Source organism: Aethalodelphis obliquidens, unplaced genomic scaffold, assembly GCF_003676395.1.
Source record: "Aethalodelphis obliquidens isolate GAN/ISIS:26980383/991018 unplaced genomic scaffold, ASM367639v1 scaffold52, whole genome shotgun sequence".
NCBI lineage: Eukaryota > Metazoa > Chordata > Mammalia > Artiodactyla > Delphinidae > Aethalodelphis > Aethalodelphis obliquidens.
In genome coordinates, this window is record NW_020837996.1 from 15,349,188 (window position 1) to 15,368,967 (window position 19,780).

The following is a 19,780-nucleotide window of genomic DNA, read 5'->3' on the forward strand; positions in this document are numbered from 1 at the left end:
AAGAGAAAACTTTGATCTAGGAATAGTAAGTTTTTCAAATTAACTTTTGTCACTCTTTTTATAGTGCTTCATATTCAATTAAAATAGGATTTTCACTCAGTGGATGCCTAGGTCTGGCAGTGTAAGGAGGTGCTAATATAATAATGGTGGTATATTTGGCTGCACTGTAGACCGTAGTACAGCAAATGATTTGTGGAAAGGTATGTAGCAAATTGTAAAAATGTTTTTTCAATTTCAAGTTAAACTACTGGAAAAGAAATATGTTACTAAAAATAACTATCACTTTGAGTATTTAATATGTGCCAGCCACACTAATAAACACTTCTTCATACTTACTTTTATAGCAGCCCTGCAAGAAAGGTACCTTATTATCATTAGCATTTCAGAGGTAAGGAAATTGTACCAAGAGTAACTTGCCCAGGTGCCAGTGCCAAAAGAAGGGATGCTGACACTCAAACCCCATCTGAGTCCAAATCCTATGACTTACCTATACACTTTCACTATGCCCTGTTATTTTCAATGTTTTGCTTCCGTATTAATATAGAGTCAAATAATGGTAAAATGAGTATATCATAGTATTTTACTATTTAACCTAAAGGAATTCTAAGACTTGGTTTCTAAAATAAATTATTTTAAAAAAATCTTAAGTCATTAGAGTCCTTTTTCTACCTCATTATCTTTGTTGTGAGCTTATCTAGACATTTGTCACTGTTAAATTCCAAGTTTCCATCTCAGTCCCTCAGAATCTAGCAGATGGGTCTACATCTTCATTCCCTGGCTCATTGTCACTTTAAAAGACAAGAAAGAAACTCTCCTCCTGGGAAGTATAGGCGAATACAACTTTAGAGTTTTAGTTAGTAGAGCTGTTGTTTCGCAGCCATCCAAAATGATGGAGTGTTGTGCACCAAGTGGTGTAGGGGAGGAGAAGTTTAAGACAGATTTACTCTCTTTAAGGAGCATGTTACTTGTTAAGATTGAAAACGTTACAAAGTTAAACAGCAATAAAAATGTCATGGGGCGATACCTATTTTGACAAGTAAGTAAAATAAACTTATTGGTACTGAGTCAGATTTTGTACTTTCTGAGACTTTTAATTAAAAAGTAGCTTTTATAAACATGCAATAAACTGATATCAAACACATTTTAATGGCCAATTCATTGTTTCACTGCTATTTGTTTTTATGTAAGTATCATGGAGATTTTATGCAGAGTTTTAAAATGGTCCAAAAAGTAACTGAATTTAAAGAGAAAGAGAGATATACAGTTCAGTGGTTAGGATAACCTAAGTGTGGGACTGGGATTGGTCATGTTTTAAACCAGATTATTATCCATTGTGAAGCACAATCAAATGAAGCATAGTATAATGTAAGAGGCTTAACAAATCAGTAAGCTATGAATGAATTTGGACTTAACAAAGTAAGAAAATAATGCTGCAATTTTAGGTGAGGCTTAGATATCTTGCCAAAATAATTTTCTTCTTTATTCCTTTTCCATACATAGGATAGATTGCCCCTTCTCTATATAAGAATATTTTAATTTGGTGTTTTATAGAGAAGTTCCTGTGTGGTTCTTTCATTAATTTGTGTCTCTGTAAGCATTGTTCTTTGTCCTTCTTGATGCACTTGTGCGTTAGGTTATGTGTGTATGTTGCTTTGCCAATGAACAACTTACTCTCAAAAAGGAGGATCACAAGTTTACCAGGATACCCTGACTAAAACAAACCAACAAAGCATGGCAAACAAACTGAAAAACAAAAAGAAGGGTTTTTTTGCAGCCAGGAAATAGAAACTAAAATCAATAAAATGTCTCATCGAGGAGAGATGGGAAGAAAAGTTTTATAAATTTCCCAGCCTCTTTCACTTCCCCAAAGCTAGGTTGAAACCTTTTGTTTTCTTTAGTATGCTCTTGAAAAATAGCACCACACATTTTTTTTTTTTCCCACACATTTTTTTAAAGTAAGAGAAAAAGAATGTGCTCCTCTTGAAAATGTAATTAAATCATACTGTTTGGGTAAAAAAGATTTCTTTAAAAATAGACACAAGAATAGAGAAATTGTTTGGACATTCAGTAAAACTTTCAGACTTTTCCAATGGCAATGAAGTAAAATTTTTAGTGTTATTTTTAGCCATGATCCTCATATTTTTAAATTACTGGACAATTTGTTGAAACATGGTATATAATGATTTTTCTGAGAAAAATATCAAACATTTCAGAAATTAGACTTTTAAGAATGCCATAAAATTATTTATTCTTTAGCTGTCAACTACCATGATTGGTAGATATTTTGGCTCCTAATGGAAAACCAGACATTTTTTTCCTCATCATAATGCACAGTGGTCTACGTAAAATTAGATGTTTTCACATAAAAAGTAACTTAAAAACAGTTGTGTAAGAAGGATAACCGTGTAGCAGAGGCATGGAGCTACATAGTAAAGGGCAGATACTGATTTGCCTGAATGAATTCCTCATCCATGCAAGACATCATTCACTGAAATTTCAAAACTTGATGCCATGCTTTGAATGTTTTTTTATTAGTTGCTTTGTAAATGCTAAATCCAAATTATTGGTACATAATATTACATATATTTGCAAAATACTTGTGAAATTATTCTCAAATGTGTTCAATAAAAGTATTGAATGTATTTCTATAAAATATGAAAGTATTTCCAAGGTTTAGTGCAAGTCCAGTTCTCCTTATTAAAAATTGCTATTAAAATTATTTTGAAATGGTCTTGGGCTATATTCTTGGACATGCTTTTGAAATAACCCAGAAAAGACCTGCATTTACCTACGCCTAAATTAATTAAAATGTAAAGCACCAGTAGCATGGAAGACATTGTTGGAGTGAGAGGAGTCAGGGGCTGCAGAGTCTGCACAGGCCCTACCCCATAGCAGTTTGGTCAGAGAAGGAGTTTTGACAAGGAACCACATTAGCAGTACAGTCTGATCAATTTGAACAGCCAGAACCTTTCAGAAGAACAATGGGCAACTATATACATTTCTTTTGAATATTATCAGCATGTTAATTAGATTTTCTTAAGGTTTGAACAAGATTTAAGCCTTCAGAGTTTTACTACCTTTGAAGGAGATGATAGTTAATAAAAATAAAAAAGACTGTGTTTCAGATTTGGTGCTATGTGCTGAATATTTGCCAAAGAGTTAGAAAAATGAGGTTAGGATAATAATAAGAATGGATTTAAATTATTAACAGAGTGGTTAGGTGATTTCATCTCAAATTTTGGGTGTTTTCATTGAGGATCAGATCAAGCTTGGTGGTTATTTAAAGGCCTAAGATGTTTCAATTCCAAATAAACAATTTTTATCGGACAATATTTCCCCCCCCTTTTTTTCTAGTATTGCTGAATGCTGCAGCACTCCTTACTCACTTTTGGGTTTGGTCTTCACGGTTTCTTTTGTTGCCTTGGGTGTTCTGACACTCTGCAAGTTTTACTTGCAGGGTTATCGAGCTTTCATGAATGATCCTGCCATGAATCGGTAAGTTCTTCACCCTGAATAGCTCTAGACATTTAAATCTTATGTAACTTGAAGAAGGAATGATGAATTTCTTTGTTGATGAATTTTAGAGGAAATGGAATTTTGAGGACTTTTTTTTTGGAATGGTTGCAATATTTAGATTAAAATACTATGAAAAAATAACTAAATTTCTGTGTATAAAAGATGTATTTTTATTATATCTACATAACAATGTATATTAGACACTTTCCTTTCCTAGATTTATTTAAGAGATTTTTGGTTAGCTTGCTTTTTCCCATTTGACGTTTGTGTTGCTCTGCTAAAATCAGATTTCTAAATTCGATACTTTCTTAAAGATTTTCTTTTATGTTTGAACATAATTTTGATACTGATTGAAGTTTCAAAGGATGCATTAATGAGGATGCAGAATAGTTATTCCAGTTGTTATTAAATCACTAAGATCAGGTATTAGGAAACTACTTCTAGAACTTGTCATGATTTCTGTTATCTGAATTAACATAGAGGTTTAATGGTTTCATTTATATAAGTTTATGTAACCTCTTCTTAAAGTATTTAAATTTTTATGGACTATTTCATGATTAGTAGATGCTGAGTACCTTGTAAATTGAGGGGAAATTTTAATTTGTTGTGTATTAGTTTTTTAATGACAGAAAAGAAAAAACCTATGCTCTGTAATTTTCCTGCCAGTCCCAGCTAACACCTTTATAATGGAAAAAGGGAGTGGGGACAAGACAGAAAAATAATTCATGTTTAAGTTCACAGAATTCATACCATTCAGAAAGCACAAAATGGAAAATGACAACTTTCTTCCCCTACTTCCCATTTCCTCTCCCCAAAGGTAACAGCTATAGATGGTAATTTAAAACATTTCTTATAGGGAAAAGTATATATAGTCTTTTCCACATACTATACACATTGTTCTGTACCTTATCTTGTCACTTAATATGGTTTAGATAGGTTTTTTGTTTTGTTTTTATGTCAACACATACACCTCATTCTTTTCGATGAATGCACAGTATTGCAAAAATAATGTATCTTTTTTTTTTTTTTTGCTATTTAAAAATAATGCTGCTATGAGTGTCTTTGTTCATGTCTCTCTTTTTAAACCCTTAATTAGGAAAATTTTAAACCAGTAAAGCTGAGAAAATAGTAAAATGAACCCCTATGTATGTATCTGGCACCCATCTCCAGTAATATGGCCAGTGTTGTGTGTTGTGTGCCCCTGTCAATTCCACCTACCTTGTCCCATAACACCCCCTCCCTAGCTGCATTTGTTTGGAGCAAATCCCAGATATAATATTATTTTACCTCTAAATCTCTTAGGAAAAAACCATAACTACAATAGAGCATTCATTTCTGATAGAAGAATTCCTTGACATCAGATACCCAGTTGATGTTCATATTTCCCTAATTATCTGTCTAAATTTTAAAAAACATTTTGTTTGCTCAACTCAGGATCCAAATAATGCCCATGTTGTAGTTGACTGGTATGCCTCTTAAGTCTCTTTCAATATTTAGTTTCCTGCTATCTCTTTATTTTTTCCCTTTAATGTTATTTGTTGAAGACATCGGATTGTTTGTCCTACTTAGTTTTTCAGTCTGGATTTTACTGATTGTATCCCCATGATGTCACATAACATGTTCCATTGTTCACTTTATCTCTCAAATCTGTGTGTGTGTGTGTGTGTGTGTGTGTGTGTATATCTTAAAAATCTATATCTGTATATCTTAACTTTTGTAGTACATCCATAGGGTAAATTACTAGTAATATTATTGAATTGAAGGATATGTACATTTTAAATTTATTAGCAATTCTTCTCCAGAAACATTTTACCTGTTTATATCTCAACATTAGTCTGCCCATATTTTTTTACATTCCTTGTCAGTACTTGGGTCATCAGGCTTTGAAATATTTGCTAATTTGTGTATCTGAAAACTGTACCTGTCCTTGGCTCATTTCTCGTTTATTTGTAAGATTCTTTATAATTCAAGTCAATAGGATAAAAAGGTCTTAGGACTTTGTATATATTTTCCATATGGAAATTGAATTTCAAAAAAAGTATTTTTGTTTACGTGTCTGGTTCTTATGGTCTTCTTAAATAGACCTTCCCTACTCCAAGATTATAGAGACATTCACCTGTGGTTCTCTATTTTATAATCGGGATATAGCTCATGATGTAAATATGTATATAATTCAGTGGATATCTAAGAATGGTAGGAGTCTGACTCGTTAGCCAAGCCTGGTTTGAATACTTTTATTTATCTGAGAAGTTGCTTTTTTTCTTCTCACTGTATGCTAAAATTATAGCTATTATGTTTTGCACATGTAGTGATCCATTATGCTTGTATATTATTACACTGACATTAATATTCTGATCAAGTTGTTTTGTCGAAGTCAGAATAGATCACAAATATGTAATAACAGTCTAAGCCTTTGGATTATTTTCCCTCGGAATTAAATGTGATTCTGATTATTGTTTGTTTTTCCAAAAACGTGTGCTTTTCTAGGGGCATGACAGAAGGAGTTACGCTGTTAATCCTGGCAGTGCAGACTGGTCTGATAGAGCTGCAGGTTGTTCACCGGGCATTCCTGCTCAGTATTATCCTTTTCATTGTTGTAGCTTCTATCCTGCAGTCTATGTTAGAGATTGCAGATCCTATTGTTTTGGCGCTGGGAGCATCTCGAGACAAGTAAGAAACTTCCTAAAAGAAATTTTTGTCATATTGTTTACATAAGTTTGTTGTCTGAAGATCTAGGTATTGTTTAGAGACAAGATGGGTAAATAATTGGTATTAGCTTATTAACAAGTTTACCTTTTTATTTTTTGTATGTATTTGACTTTTCTGTTTTTTTTTTCTCAACATTCTTGTATATAAAAAGTCACATTAAAGGCCAAGTAATTACAAATCAGCTTTTTCTTCTTCAGAGAAATGTAGTACTTTTTTATACTTATACAGTTTTAAAATTAAGAATGTAGAGCATAAAATTCAGCACAGTAAATATAACAAATAATATACAATTTTATTCTGTGCAGTGCTAAAGGAGAGGAAGCATTGAGAGAAAGGGCAAATGAAGGAGAGAAAAATAAAGGTTTCAGACAATCATAAAGATGGGCATTTATGGGGCTTCCCTGGTGGCACAGTGGTTGAGAGTCCGCCTGCCGATGCAGGGAACACGGGTTCGTGCCCCAGTCCAGGAAGATCCCACATGTCGCCAAGCAGCTGGGCCCGTGAGCCATGGCCGCTGAGCCTGTGCGTCCGGAGCCTGTGCTCCGCAATGGAAGAGGCCACAACAATGAGAGGCCCGCGTACCGGAAAAAAAAACCAAAAAACGATAGGCATTTATGGAATAACAGTCTCATCTGATGGCGTTTTGCAGCTAACTGAGGTTATAATGGGGGTTCTTGACACCTTATGGGACCAGCTGGATTCATATTCATCTCATATTACAGAAATTTTCATAAGGAATAAAAGTCAAATTATTTGGCTCTTTAAGATACTATGATGTAAATATGTATAATTCAGTGGATATCTAAGAATGGTAGGAGTGTAACCTACCTAATGGTAGGCTTATGGTAATTTATACAAGGATTTTCTATAAGGAATTGCTTAAAACTCAGTGCCACTATTTTTTTCCAGCATGCTTCTACATACTCTGATTATTGATTATTGAAATACCCGATTTAATTGCTTCCTTGGTGGTGCTTTATAAGTAAGGAAATTAACATTTTAATTATAGTTAATCAGATTTATCTTTCTATCCCCATATCCCATATTGCCAAATATTCTGAAAACTTGTCAAACCCATAGAATGGCTGAAAGAGTCAATTTAATTTAAATAAGCTCAAAGCTCTTGGATATGTTTCAGATAATTTTAATCATTATACTTATTTGAGATTTGGTTTTTAGGTTTAAGGTTTCTCAGCAGAAGCATTTAAGATGTTGAATTCAATGGTGAACTTAGTTAAATAGTCACTTAAATTGGGGTTTTGACCTAAGTACAGTTACTATTTTGTCATCTCTGGCAGTATCCTTTAGTATTATTAATTATACCAATTAAAAGACTGATATAATACAATAGAAAGTTTGGAAAAGAGAGAGAAATAAGACCATAATTTCACTGCCACAGGCACCAGTAAATTCAGTTCTGGGTCCTTCCAGGGTGCTGAACTAGCATCATTACTGGCTTCTTCCTCCAAGATCAAATACAGAGGAAATTTAGAGGGAAAGAAGCAAGACTGAGAAGCCCTGTGTGTTGGTGTGGAGTGGTTATTTTGGATTGGTGTCACTGTTGTTACTCGTGTCTGTAGCAGCATTAATTGGCCTGAGGCAAGAGAGGCTCTTGGTTGTGACAGGATGAGATAGGAATGAACAGTTACGGTTCTGTTCTTACTTCTCTCCCACTACTGCCTATGGTAATTAGAATGTACAATCAACAGTTAAATGGCAGTACTTTTTAAAACAAATGAAATGGAAAAGTTGTGAGAAAAATAAAACTTATTAGAGCTGACTTAAGAATTAAAAAGCTTGGATAGTTCTGTTAAAGAAATGGAAGCAAATGGTAAACATCCTAACTCAGATGGTGTTATAGGAAAGTTCTACCAAACTTTGAAGGAGCAGATATCCCTGTTTTAAACAAATGCTTTCAGACAATAGAAAGACTATCCCCCCACCCCTGCTCATTCTTTGAAACCAGTATAAATCCATATTGAAATCAAACAGACAATTTGAGAAAGATAAAGTTTATTTCACTCACAATAGGAGATACTGTGAAGTTTTTATAATAATTGGCTCAAGTATAGACAACTTGACCAATGGAACAGAGCCCCCAGACAGGTCCATATATATATGGGACTTTGGTGTATGGCCGAAGTGGCATGTTAGATGAGTGGGGCAGGTGGTTCTCTTCTGTAATGTAGCTGGAAAAAATTGGTTTCTAATTGGAAAAAGGTGGAATTGGATTCCTGTCTCACAGCCGTAAACAAAAGAATCAACTCCAGAATGGTAGAGCCTTAAATGTCAAAATAAAAAATTAAATCTGCATAGAGTAGTATATTTTGGACCTTCAAGTAGGAAAAAAAAATTATTAAACTGATGGAACTGGCTGTGAAAGACTGAGACTAAGAATGACTATGATTATGAAAGAAAAGAATGATAAATCTAACTATCAAAATTAATAACATTTTCTAAACCTAAAGGAAACTTGTATTAGAAATGATAGTTACAAACCTGGGAGAAGATATTTATAGTATTCACACTTCCTCAAGAATTACTATCAAGAATATATATGTAAATAGCTCAGATTGGTGAGAGAAGTGGATAAAATACATCATCAGCCTTTTAGTGAAAGCGGAAACAATGAATATGAAGAGAGGTTCAGTGTCTTTAGTGGTCAGAGAAATGTGAATCAAGACTGCTGTGAGATACTGTTTTAAACCTGTGGAAGTGGCAATGAATAAATAATAGAAAAGAAGGAAGGAAGGGAGAGAGAGGAAAGAAAGTCAGCTGATACCTAGGGTAGAAGAAAACATAGGTCCCCAGATATCCCACGTTTCTGGTGGGAGTGTAAATTAGTGTAATCACTTTGGAAAACAGTTTAGCATTGTCTCCTCCTACGTAGATACTCAAGACATTCTTGTGCATGTTCAGGAGGGACATGTAGAAGAATGTTCATAGCACAACTCACAATAGCAAAAACCTGGGAACAAATCATGTGCCAATCAAACAGGAAAGGGGGTGAATAATGTGATAATAGTCACAGTGGAATGTTAAAAACATAGTGATGCATTAAACATTTTGAATGATTCATAGCAATATATAAAGTAAATCCCCAAAGATGACAATATAGAATGTTTTGTTTTGTTTTGTTTTGTTTTGCGGTACGCGGACCTCTCACTGTTGTGGCCTCTCCCATTGCGGAGCACAGGCTCCCGACGCACAGGCCCAGCGGCCATGGCTCACGGGCCTAGCTGCTCCGCAGCATGTGGGATCTTCCCGGACCGGGGCACGAACCCGTGTCCCCTGCATTGGCAGGCAGACTCTCAACCACTGCGCCACCAGGGAAGCCCTAGAATGTTATTTTTATGTCAAAAACAGAATTTTAAAATACACTCTTTAGGAGTACATATGGATAAACAAAACTGTAGAAAGGGAAGCAAGCAAGAGAGTGAAGAGTACAGGACTCATGAAATGGTTTCATTGGGTGGAGGGAGGCAGGACATGGACTAGGCTGGCCTGCCACATGGTCCAGGGCCTCTTTTGTACGGGGAGATGGGTTCATGAATGCTTGCTACATTTCAGGTATTTAAAATAGCTAATTGGATTACGAACTAATAAAAAAGGGGGACATGCACAGACCAATAACGATAGTGCATTCTGAACAGAGGATTGTGATTAATTCAATTAAGTGTACCAGGTTTGTAATTAATTCAATTAAGTGTACCATTAAAAAAGGAAATGGAAAAATTTCCTAATTCTCACATTAGGTTAACAATTAAATGGTAATATTGAAACTCTGCTTCTCTCTGTCGTTAAGGAAGTAACTATTAGGGGAAAATCCTCACACATCTTGGTGTTGCTAGGACTGGAGGTAATTTCCAGTGTTTAAACTTAAAAATGTGTCTCAGATAGTTTTAGCTGTAGATATAATTGTTACTTTTATCCAGGAATTTTATTACATTTGTTAGCAAGGAATTTTACAACTAGAGTCTACTGTATTCAAATGATATAGCAGAGTTTCAAATTCCGCTATTCGTTTTTGGTTTTTTTTTTTTTTTTTTTTTGGCGGTACGCGCTCCTCTCACTGTTGTGGCCTCTCCCGTTGCGGAGCACAGGCTCCGGACACGCAGGCTCAGCGGCCATGGCTCACGGGACCAGCCGCTCCGCGGCATGTGGGATCTTCCCGGACTGGGGCACGAACCCGTGTCCCCTGCATCAGCAGGCGGACTCTCAACCACTGCGCCACCAGGGAAGCCCCACTATTCGTTTTATGTTTAATTTTAAATTAGATTTTTATTGAATTTTAACTGCTTAAATAAGGATAAATATGTATGTAATGTTTGTGTATATATAAAACAGAAATCAGACGTAAGTTTAAAACTGTTGGCATCATGTTATATTTACTTTTCTGTGTATATGTATAAATACATGTTTGTATATATATGTAAATTATATAAGTGAATCACAGCTAGCTTGATTTTGAAAAATATATTTAAAGTTTTAGGGCAAATTGCCCTATTATAACTACTGCCTGCTTTTCTTTAAAAAAAGTAAAAGTTTGGAATCTCAAAGCAGGGCTACTGTGGCAGGTTTATATTTGTCCCTTAACTTCTCATAAGAAAAATGTGTGACAAGAAAAGATGTAAAACACTTTCCAAAGTACCTAGCTTTAATTTTAACCAGAATAATAATTTACTTTCTTATCAGACTTGCTAACGGTGGACAGTCCCACACAGTATAGCATTTAACTTAGTGTGGTTATTTTTCCTCCCACCTATGTTGTAGTAGAGTTAAAGGTAGGCAGGATGATTTATGTTACTCTTCTGTCTCCTTGAGATACTTCACATGGACTTGAGAACATATCACAGATGCTGATATTTAATTAAAACAGCATAATTATTGTGGCTATGAGCTTTAAACTATATTGGTTGAAATTCATGTTTCCTCGTAATGTTTTTAAATAATCTGTGTTTGTTTTTATTAAAGAATCATTAAATGATTTAGGACTTGATATTCAGTTTACATAGATTGTAATTGAGTTTTTTTAAGAGAGGGGATGGCTGTTTGGGGCTCACGCTGATTTCTTTCTAGATTTGTGATCCTTATGTTAAAAAATTACTCCAACTTTGGCTTTTATTTACCAAGGAAATGGAAGTATCTAGCATCTTTTTTTTTTCCTCTTTAAACCCCTTTTGGGGTAATAAGTCATTACATCATCATTTGTCTTATAAATGGGATATATAAAGTAAATAATAAACTTGTAGGGGGTGGAAATCATACCTTTTTTATTATTGCACAAAAAGATTTTTTCAAGGTTCTGCTTAAGGCACTTGTTGGGGGAGGGTTTTGTGTCATTTTTCTTTTAGAAGTTGGTTTACAATCTGTATTAAATTTGGGGTATATTTAAGGAATGAGCTGTTAGAATAGTACAATGTACGAAGAGCTAAATAAAAGAAAAGATTATGTTCCTTCTCCTTTTGCCATAACTAGGGGACTCCTGCTGTGTATTCCACTATTGACAAGGAGGATTCAAGTGGAATCAGAAGCTGAAATCTAAGTCTAAGAAATTTCTTGACTTGTTGGGTGTCTTAAAAGCATAAAGTTATACATGGAATGGTTCTGCTGTGTAATGACCACAATTAACTTTTGTCCTGCTTATATCATAGGGCTTTGCACTTGGGTGGATAGATGGGTAGGTAAGAAAAGGTAGTAATTGATGGAAAATAATTTGAAAAATGTCAAGCAGAAATAAGTTTTCAAGTTTTATTTGGCACTTATTTCAAACAAGCCTCTGTGCTTAGGAGCTGGAGTTATCCTATTTTTGAGGAGATTAAATATGGGTGATAAGACTTTTTTTAAATGTGTGTATATATATAAAATATTTTTATTTAAATAATAAATATAAAATAAAAATATAAGTAAGAATGTTTAGGTGTATATGATACGTAATGTATAAAATATTATATATAAATATCTATATATTGAAGCAGTGCTTCAATTTATTGTATGATTGTTTGGTACAGATGTTAAGAATTCTGAGACGGTAGGTGATTCCTGGGGAAAGGATATCATTACCTGTATAAATATATTTGTTTAGCTTGAGCTAGTCTAAAGCGTTTAGAAAAGGAGAGAGTGGAATGCAGGCATTTCTGGTGGGATTTTTAAGAGTGCTTGTGTCTTTTTGGGAAGAGAGTTAACCATCTTTGCTTGTAGTGAGGGACAGATGTTGGCAAGTTTGGACCAAAAAATTGGGAGTGATAGGGACTTCCCTGGTGTCACAGTGGTTGAGAATCCACCTGCCAGTGCGGGGACATGGGTTCAAGCCCTCGTCTGGGAAGATCCCACATGCTGCGGAGCAACTAAGCCTGTGGGCCACAACTACTGAGCTTGCATGCTGCAACTGCTGGAGCCCGTGCTCTGCAACAAGAGAAGCCATCGCAATAAGAAGCTCGCACACTGCAACGAAGAGTAGCCCCCGCTCGCCGCAACTAGAGAAAGCCCGCGTGCAGCAACAAAGACCCAACACAGCCCCCGAAAAATAAATTTAAAAAAGGCTTTAAAAAAAAAAATTGGGAGTGGAGGACCTAAAATGCCAGGCTAGGAAGTTTAGAGAAGGTATTGACAGTATTATGCTAGCAGAGCTTTAGAACGATTAATCTCTCTAGGAACAGGGGCTAGAAGGGAAGGAAGATCAGCTAGTAGGTCTTAAAGTGCAGTGGTTCATAGTTTTTCCCCAACCTCAACAGATGTGAGGGGTAATACCCCTGCTCATCGGAGAGCCATTCCTCTTAGTAACACTGCACTCACGGCTGCAGAGATTTTCATCCAGGGTGGTGCAGGTGAGGAGAGGACGTCACAATTTAAGACAGCACATTACTGTTAAAATTGTTGAAGTTTAATGCTATAAAAGCCTGACATCGCTTTGAGATTGCTTTGAGATTGCTTGGAATGAGATTGAAAGCAAACTATTCAGAAAAAAAAAAAAGAATTGGTGGTACTTGTCAATTGACTGAGTATGGGGTGTTAAGAGAAAAGGTGCTTTGAAGCCTTTGACATGACTTGCCCTGAAATCTAGCACTGTGACTGGCATGGAGAAGGGTGTGCAGTAAAATGCTGTGAAATTGAAGCATGGCACAAGATTGGTTAGTGGTGCTGCTAGGTTACAGGCATGTTAAAAGGATACTTTTCTTTCTCTAGGAGTTTATGGAAACACTTCCGTGCCGTGAGCCTTTGTTTATTTTTACTGGTGTTCCCTGCATATATGGCTTATATGATTTGCCAGTTTTTCCACATGGATTTTTGGCTTCTTATCATTATTTCTAGCAGCATTCTCACCTCTCTTCAGGTAAGCCCAGGATTAATTAACTTTATATAATAACTGATTTTCTTACTTTTCCTTCCAGGAAAGGAATTAAACTTTTTCAAGATTAATGATGATAAGTGGTCTATTTAGGTGATTACTTCCCATCCTCTTTACTAGAATGCATTACATTATTTGAGCATAGGCGTTAGAAGGTAGGTTATTAAAATACTAAGCCTATCTGTCACTGTAGTTTTTTTTAATCAAGGTAATTAAACTTTGCAATATCTCTTTTTCAAAATGATATGATACAGAACTGTCATGTAAATCTTAAATAGATAAGTAACTATAAAATATTAAAAGATTTTAGTGCTTGTTTGGAGCGCATTTTGCCCACTCAAAAATATGCATAGTTTCATAATGTATATAAATAAATGATACCTGTGTATGTATTACACGGACATGATATATACTTTACACGCACACACACACACAATGTTACCATGGAATGGATAAACTTACTGTAACTTAAAAGTGTATCTTGGCTGCCTAATCAGTAACAAGTAAAAGAAAAACGTAGCACTGGCAATAAAGATTTATTCATTGTTTCTTGTAGAAGTAAAGGTTCTTTGAAAGTTGAGGAATAGATATGAGTACAGAATTAGGAAATTTTAGATAGAATTGTGAGGGTTTTGGTGACCAGGGGAAAGAAGGAAAGAATGTCAGAGAAGACTGATTACTAATCAGAATCATTTTAGTAAAGTTATATCTCAGGGTACTTTTCAGTATCAAAGATCTGTATTACTGAGATCACCCACATTTTAATTGTACCAGTGTCTCCTATGGATATGAAATCTGATATACTAAAGATATTAGTAATGTGTTATCACTTAAAGTCTAGGAAAAACTTTATTAGTGATTATATACATCTTTTTTTTTTCAGGTTCTAGGAACACTTTTTATTTATGTCTTATTTATGGTTGAGGAATTCAGAAAAGAGCCAGTAGAAAACATGGATGATGTCATCTACTATGTGAACGGCACTTACCGCCTGCTGGAGTTTCTCGTGGCCCTCTGTGTGGTGGCCTATGGCGTCTCCGAGACCATCTTTGGAGAATGGACAGTAATGGGCTCAATGATCATCTTCATCCATTCCTACTACAATGTGTGGCTTCGGGCCCAACTGGGGTGGAAGAGCTTCCTTCTCCGAAGGGACGCTGTGAATAAGATTAAATCATTACCCATTGCTACGAAAGAGCAGCTTGAGAAACACAATGATATTTGTGCCATCTGTTATCAGGTAACTCATACAGTAAGAAGCCATTTGGGTGGTTCATACCATGTATCCCTTGCAACTTTAACCACATTATCCAAATTCAAGTTAAATTTCCAGGCAGAAATTATCTCCTGGGTAAAAAAAAAGTGGGCCTCAGATATTATTAAAGACCTGATAAAATATTTCCATTTTATTTCTAAAGTAAGTTTTAAATTTAGTTCCTCAAGTTCTAATTTATTGTTATTTTCAACATTATTGCTCACCCATAAATAAAGGAAAAACAGGTCAGGTGTATTTTATATTTACTCCTGAATACACACAGACACACAGACACACAGACACACACACACACACACACACACACACACACACACACACACACACAATCAAATACATATTATCATTCAGGAGTCAGCAACTTCTGAAAAGTGGTGTGCCAAGATTCTGACTCTTTCCCTCTGGTATTTCCAGGGTAGGGAGTAAACGTTCATTCACTTGACGTAGGTGGAGAGAGTATGCGCTTCCCTGTGGGCTGAGGTATATCTGAGGTGGATGCAGCCTCTGTGTGGAAGTGGGGGGCAGGAGATATGGCAGAGGCACCCAGTTGGTGTACATTATGGTTGGCCTCCCTGGCATCTTTGGCACGTGAGCCCTCAATAGCTGATGACTGCCTTCTAGCAATAATTGAAAGATAGTATTTAAATCCGCTTGGAAATACAACAGTAACAAACAACCGGCCTAGAGTTTAGTCACCAGTCACCTGTGCAGGAGGGTGATTGAGTAAGAAGCTTTTTACAGCTAACTGTACTGTTGGAAGTATGGGCAGAAATTCTGGGCCACAGCACAAACTGTTCCTTTCAAATCACTCTTAAAAAGTGTGGGCTGGTGGGAAAAAAACTATAGATAGTGTCAATGAGTATACAGAGGAGGTACTTGCTCCAAGGCTGCTTTACAGTGTAGATGGGATGTGTATGTGTTTGTGCGTGAAGGCCATCTAGAATAAGAATTTTTCCTAAGAGTAAAATTAAGCAGCCACTTTTTGATTGTTATTAGAGCATACTTTTGGGTACTAGCAAAATAATATTTTCCAGGTTGTTTTTGCATTTGCGGGGATTGAGGAGCAATGTAGATTCCCCCAAAGTTAAGTGGTCATTGTCTTCTTTTGGGTCCTTTGTGCTCGGTAGCCTTGTTGTATGCAGGACAAAGCATATCCAAGACAGATTTGTGGCACATCAACTTCAACAGCCTATGTCTAAATATACCATCTCTGGGATTTGAGAGTCCTCTTTTTGTATTTCCTGTTGTCACATCACTTTTTTTGAGGTGCTTGAACTACCTGCTGATATCACACTGAAAATAAAACTCAAATTGCTTACCTTCCTAGCTGGCTGCTCTTCCTTGGATGGCTTTCTGCTTAAAAGTTGACTCCCAGGTGTTACCAGTTCTTGGCAAGGAATTTCTATTATAGCCACAACTCCTTGTTTTGGGACTTTAAACAAAATTAATGGTTGATCAACCAAATGTATGTTGTTACAATTTAAACTTCATATCCCTAGCCTTCCCTCCCCAAATATATCTTATGCAAGGACTACTAGTGCAAAGTATACCATTTCTTATTCCAGTGGTTATTAAACTTAAGTGTGCATTAAAGTCACATGGGTGGCTTGCTTTACCTATGGATTTGTGAATGCCATCTTCAGATATCCAGTAGGTCTGGGGTGGCCCCAGAATATGCATGGTTAGCCAGCACTCCAGGTGATTCTGATGCACTTTGAAAAAAACACTGGCTTATATCGTGAAAACTGGGATGTACATTGTCCCTAATGAAGTTTCCACTTCCTTGCCAATACCCTGGTGTTATGTGGCTGATTTTGTCTCCTTGCCAATAATCTCATCATGGAATAATGTGTTGAGCTGTGTTGAAGGAAAAAAGTGGAAAAAGTCCAATCTTCATCAGATTTCCTGAGGTTATAATTATACTCGTGGAGACCCAGTGATCATACTGCTACAGTTTTATAACCTTTGTTTCATACTAAGTCCGAACCCCGTTACGAAGGTCGTTTCTTACTCATTTTTGGTTTTTACTTCTTTTTAAAAATTGCTTAGCCAGTGGTTCATGTATTATTTGTATAAAGGGGTCTCTGATGGCAAGAAGATTATTACAAAAATATAAAATGAGTTTTATTCTAAGATCTGTGTTGCAAATTTTCTCTGGAGAATTTGTGAGAAAGAAATGTTGGAACTAGAACTCGAGCGTAGCAGCAAAGATTTTAGATAATAGACATTTACGAATTATCTTTTTCTCCCATTTTAGGACATGAAATCTGCTGTGATCACACCTTGCAGTCATTTCTTCCACGCAGGGTGTCTCAAGAAGTGGCTGTATGTCCAGGAGACTTGCCCTCTGTGCCACTGCCACCTCAAAAACTCCTCGCAGCTGCCAGGGTTAGGGGCTGACCCGGTTCCACAGCCTCCTGCTGGAGCTGAGCAAAATGTGCTTCAGGAAGGTACTGTACCCCCAGGCCAGGAGCATCCTCAGGGGACTGGGGTGCAAGAAGGTTCTAGGGACAATGACGAGTGCATTGCCAGAAGATCAGATAGCCAGGAAGGGACTTGTGATCCCAAGGAAAATCCTCTTAGCGCAAAAGATGCAGCACATCCTGTTGAGGTCAGCCTAGAAGAAAAGCAGCAGGAGTAATGCTTTGCTACTCTGGAGGAGAAGTTAACTCACGATGGAGTTCGTGCCCAGATTTGAGGAGTGAATGTATGAGGTGATTAGGCAGGAAACTTGACATTCCAAGGATCTAATCCAGGAAGTACTCTCAGTGGAGACCACCTGCTTTCATCCCCTTGACTTTGTGGGAGAAATTTTGCAAAGTATGCTAATCAAAATGTATTTATATATCCTATGCTGATGTTTGGTAGAGGTTTGCCAAGAAAATTCGACCTCAGCAACTTCAGAAACGGCCCCTGATTTGTAAGGGATAAATAAAATCAGATTTGAGTGTCTGAAAGGGGCTAAAGAAAGGAGGATAAAGAGCGTGAGGACACCGTGGGAGGAAGCAGGCAGAAGTGGAACTGATATTTCACTTTCTATGGGACAGGACCATTCTTGTTACAGAGTATGAGTGGTGACCAGCCCTTTTCTCTACCCCCTTTTCCCTCAGTTAATTGGAACTCAGTCAGGTGATTATTTGTACAGCACTGAAATGAAATCAAAGACGTAAAAGCATTGATTGTATTCAAAGATTGAAGCACGCTCATACTTCGTATGTGCTTTGGGGGAGGGGGTGGGTGGGCACTTGGGCCTTGCGGGTGCATTCATGTAATCTGAGACTCTTGAACTTTATGATGGAGTCTTCAATATTTTGATGTATATGAAACTTTTGTTAATACATCGTATACTGTGTTGGCTGTGTGAAGTAAACTAAAACTCTAATGAACACTTTGGAGTCCACGTTAGTATAGGAGACCAAAGTGGGAAGGGCTTTAGGGCACTGATAAAGGCCCTAAGTGTACTTTTCAATCCTGTGTAATGTTTAATTCTTGCAACTGAATCAAAACAGTGTTAAATTATGGCAATATTTGCACTTTGGGAATGAGTACATAACTGTATGATCACACTCTGCAAATGCCACTTTTAAAGCTGTTAATAGACTTTGCACCTTTTCTTTGACAAGGATTTGTCATATTTAAATTTTTACATTCATCATGGCTACAGGTAGAACTGGGGAGGGGGGGAATGTAATTTTTTATGGGAATTTTGATATGAAAAGAAACTAGTCATTTATTTATACAATAGGCTTGGCTCAAAAAGTGTTTTTCAGACTCGGTATTCCTAATGTGGGACGTGACTTTATTTTATTTTTAGTAGCAAATTTGGATGTAGACTGACAGACATAGCTGAATGTCTTAATAAATTTAAATTTGAAGATAACAATGTTTTATTTCTGTGATAATTATTATTGTAAGGTGTCTTAACGAAATTCTGTTTTCAGGAGGTTTTGCTTATCCAGCTGGGCTTCTGATATCTTGATCCCTGTCAAAAAATGCCCTGCAGATGGCAAAACATTTTGATTGAAAAGGATCAGTTCTTTGAAATCTTCTACACCAGTGGTAGCAAACCTAGCTCTGCATCAGAAGTATCTAGGGAACTTTTTAAAAAAATTACGCATTTCTGAACCCCACTTCAGACCTACTGAGTTAGCCTTTGGGGTGCCTGAGAATGTGCATTTCATAGCTTCCTGGGTGATTCTATCCAACTAGCCTGACACCAGCATGATTTTACAATTAGAAAGGAAGTGGCTAGACCAGAATGGATTTCTCCCCAGGTATAGCCGGAAGTTTCTCACCGTCCTTTTGGTGATCCTGGTCAGGCAGAAAACAGCAGATGGCACCCTCTGGTGGTAGTCAGGCTGTTGTCCAAAAACCTAGCAGCAATCTTGGATTTAAAACTGAATTTCAAAAAAAAACAACAACAACTGAATTTCAGCCCTTGTGTAAAAGGTACATATTCAAATATTAAATGTTTGGTGCCTTGTTTAAAGGAATAAAATTGCATATGAAGTTGAAATTATTTATGGCACAGCGAACTGGGCCATCCTTAAGCACCAAAGGACTGACTCTCTCATATAGACTTCAGGAAAAGTTCTCAGATGTTTTCATAAAACTGTTTCTTTGTCATAGTTTCATATTACAAAACAGTTTTTTTTAAATAAATTTATTTTATTTTATTTATTTTTATTTTTGGCTGTGTTGGGTCTTCGTTGCTGTGCACGGGCTTTCTCTAGTTGCAGTGAGCGGGGGCTACTCTTGGTTGTGGTGCACGGGCTTCTCACTGTGGTGGCTTCTCTTGTTGCGGAGCACGGGCTCTAGGCGTGTGGGCTTCAGTAGTTGTGGCACACGGGCTCAGTAGTTGTGGCTCGTGGGCCCTAGAGTGGAGGCTCAGTAGTTGTGGCGCACAGGCTTAGTTGCTCTGCGGCATGTGGGAT

At 36.6% G+C, this 19,780-nt stretch overlaps 1 protein-coding gene across 5 annotated transcripts in view; it reads left to right on the forward strand.

Moving 5' to 3' along the window:
• Positions 1 to 18,726, forward strand: part of RNF145 (ring finger protein 145) — a 65,326-nt gene extending 46,600 nt beyond the window's left edge. For all 5 annotated transcript variants that reach the window (XM_027084412.1, XM_027084416.1, XM_027084413.1 and 2 more), the window contains 5 exons: positions 3,355 to 3,495; positions 6,004 to 6,186; positions 13,411 to 13,558; positions 14,457 to 14,813; positions 17,104 to 18,726. In XM_027084412.1, the coding sequence (XP_026940213.1) occupies positions 3,355 to 3,495; positions 6,004 to 6,186; positions 13,411 to 13,558; positions 14,457 to 14,813; positions 17,104 to 17,487 (1,213 nt within the window). In that variant the 3' untranslated portion in view covers positions 17,488 to 18,726. The remainder of the gene's footprint in view (positions 1 to 3,354; positions 3,496 to 6,003; positions 6,187 to 13,410; positions 13,559 to 14,456; positions 14,814 to 17,103) is intronic.
• The last annotated feature ends 1,054 nt before the right edge of the window (positions 18,727 to 19,780 follow it).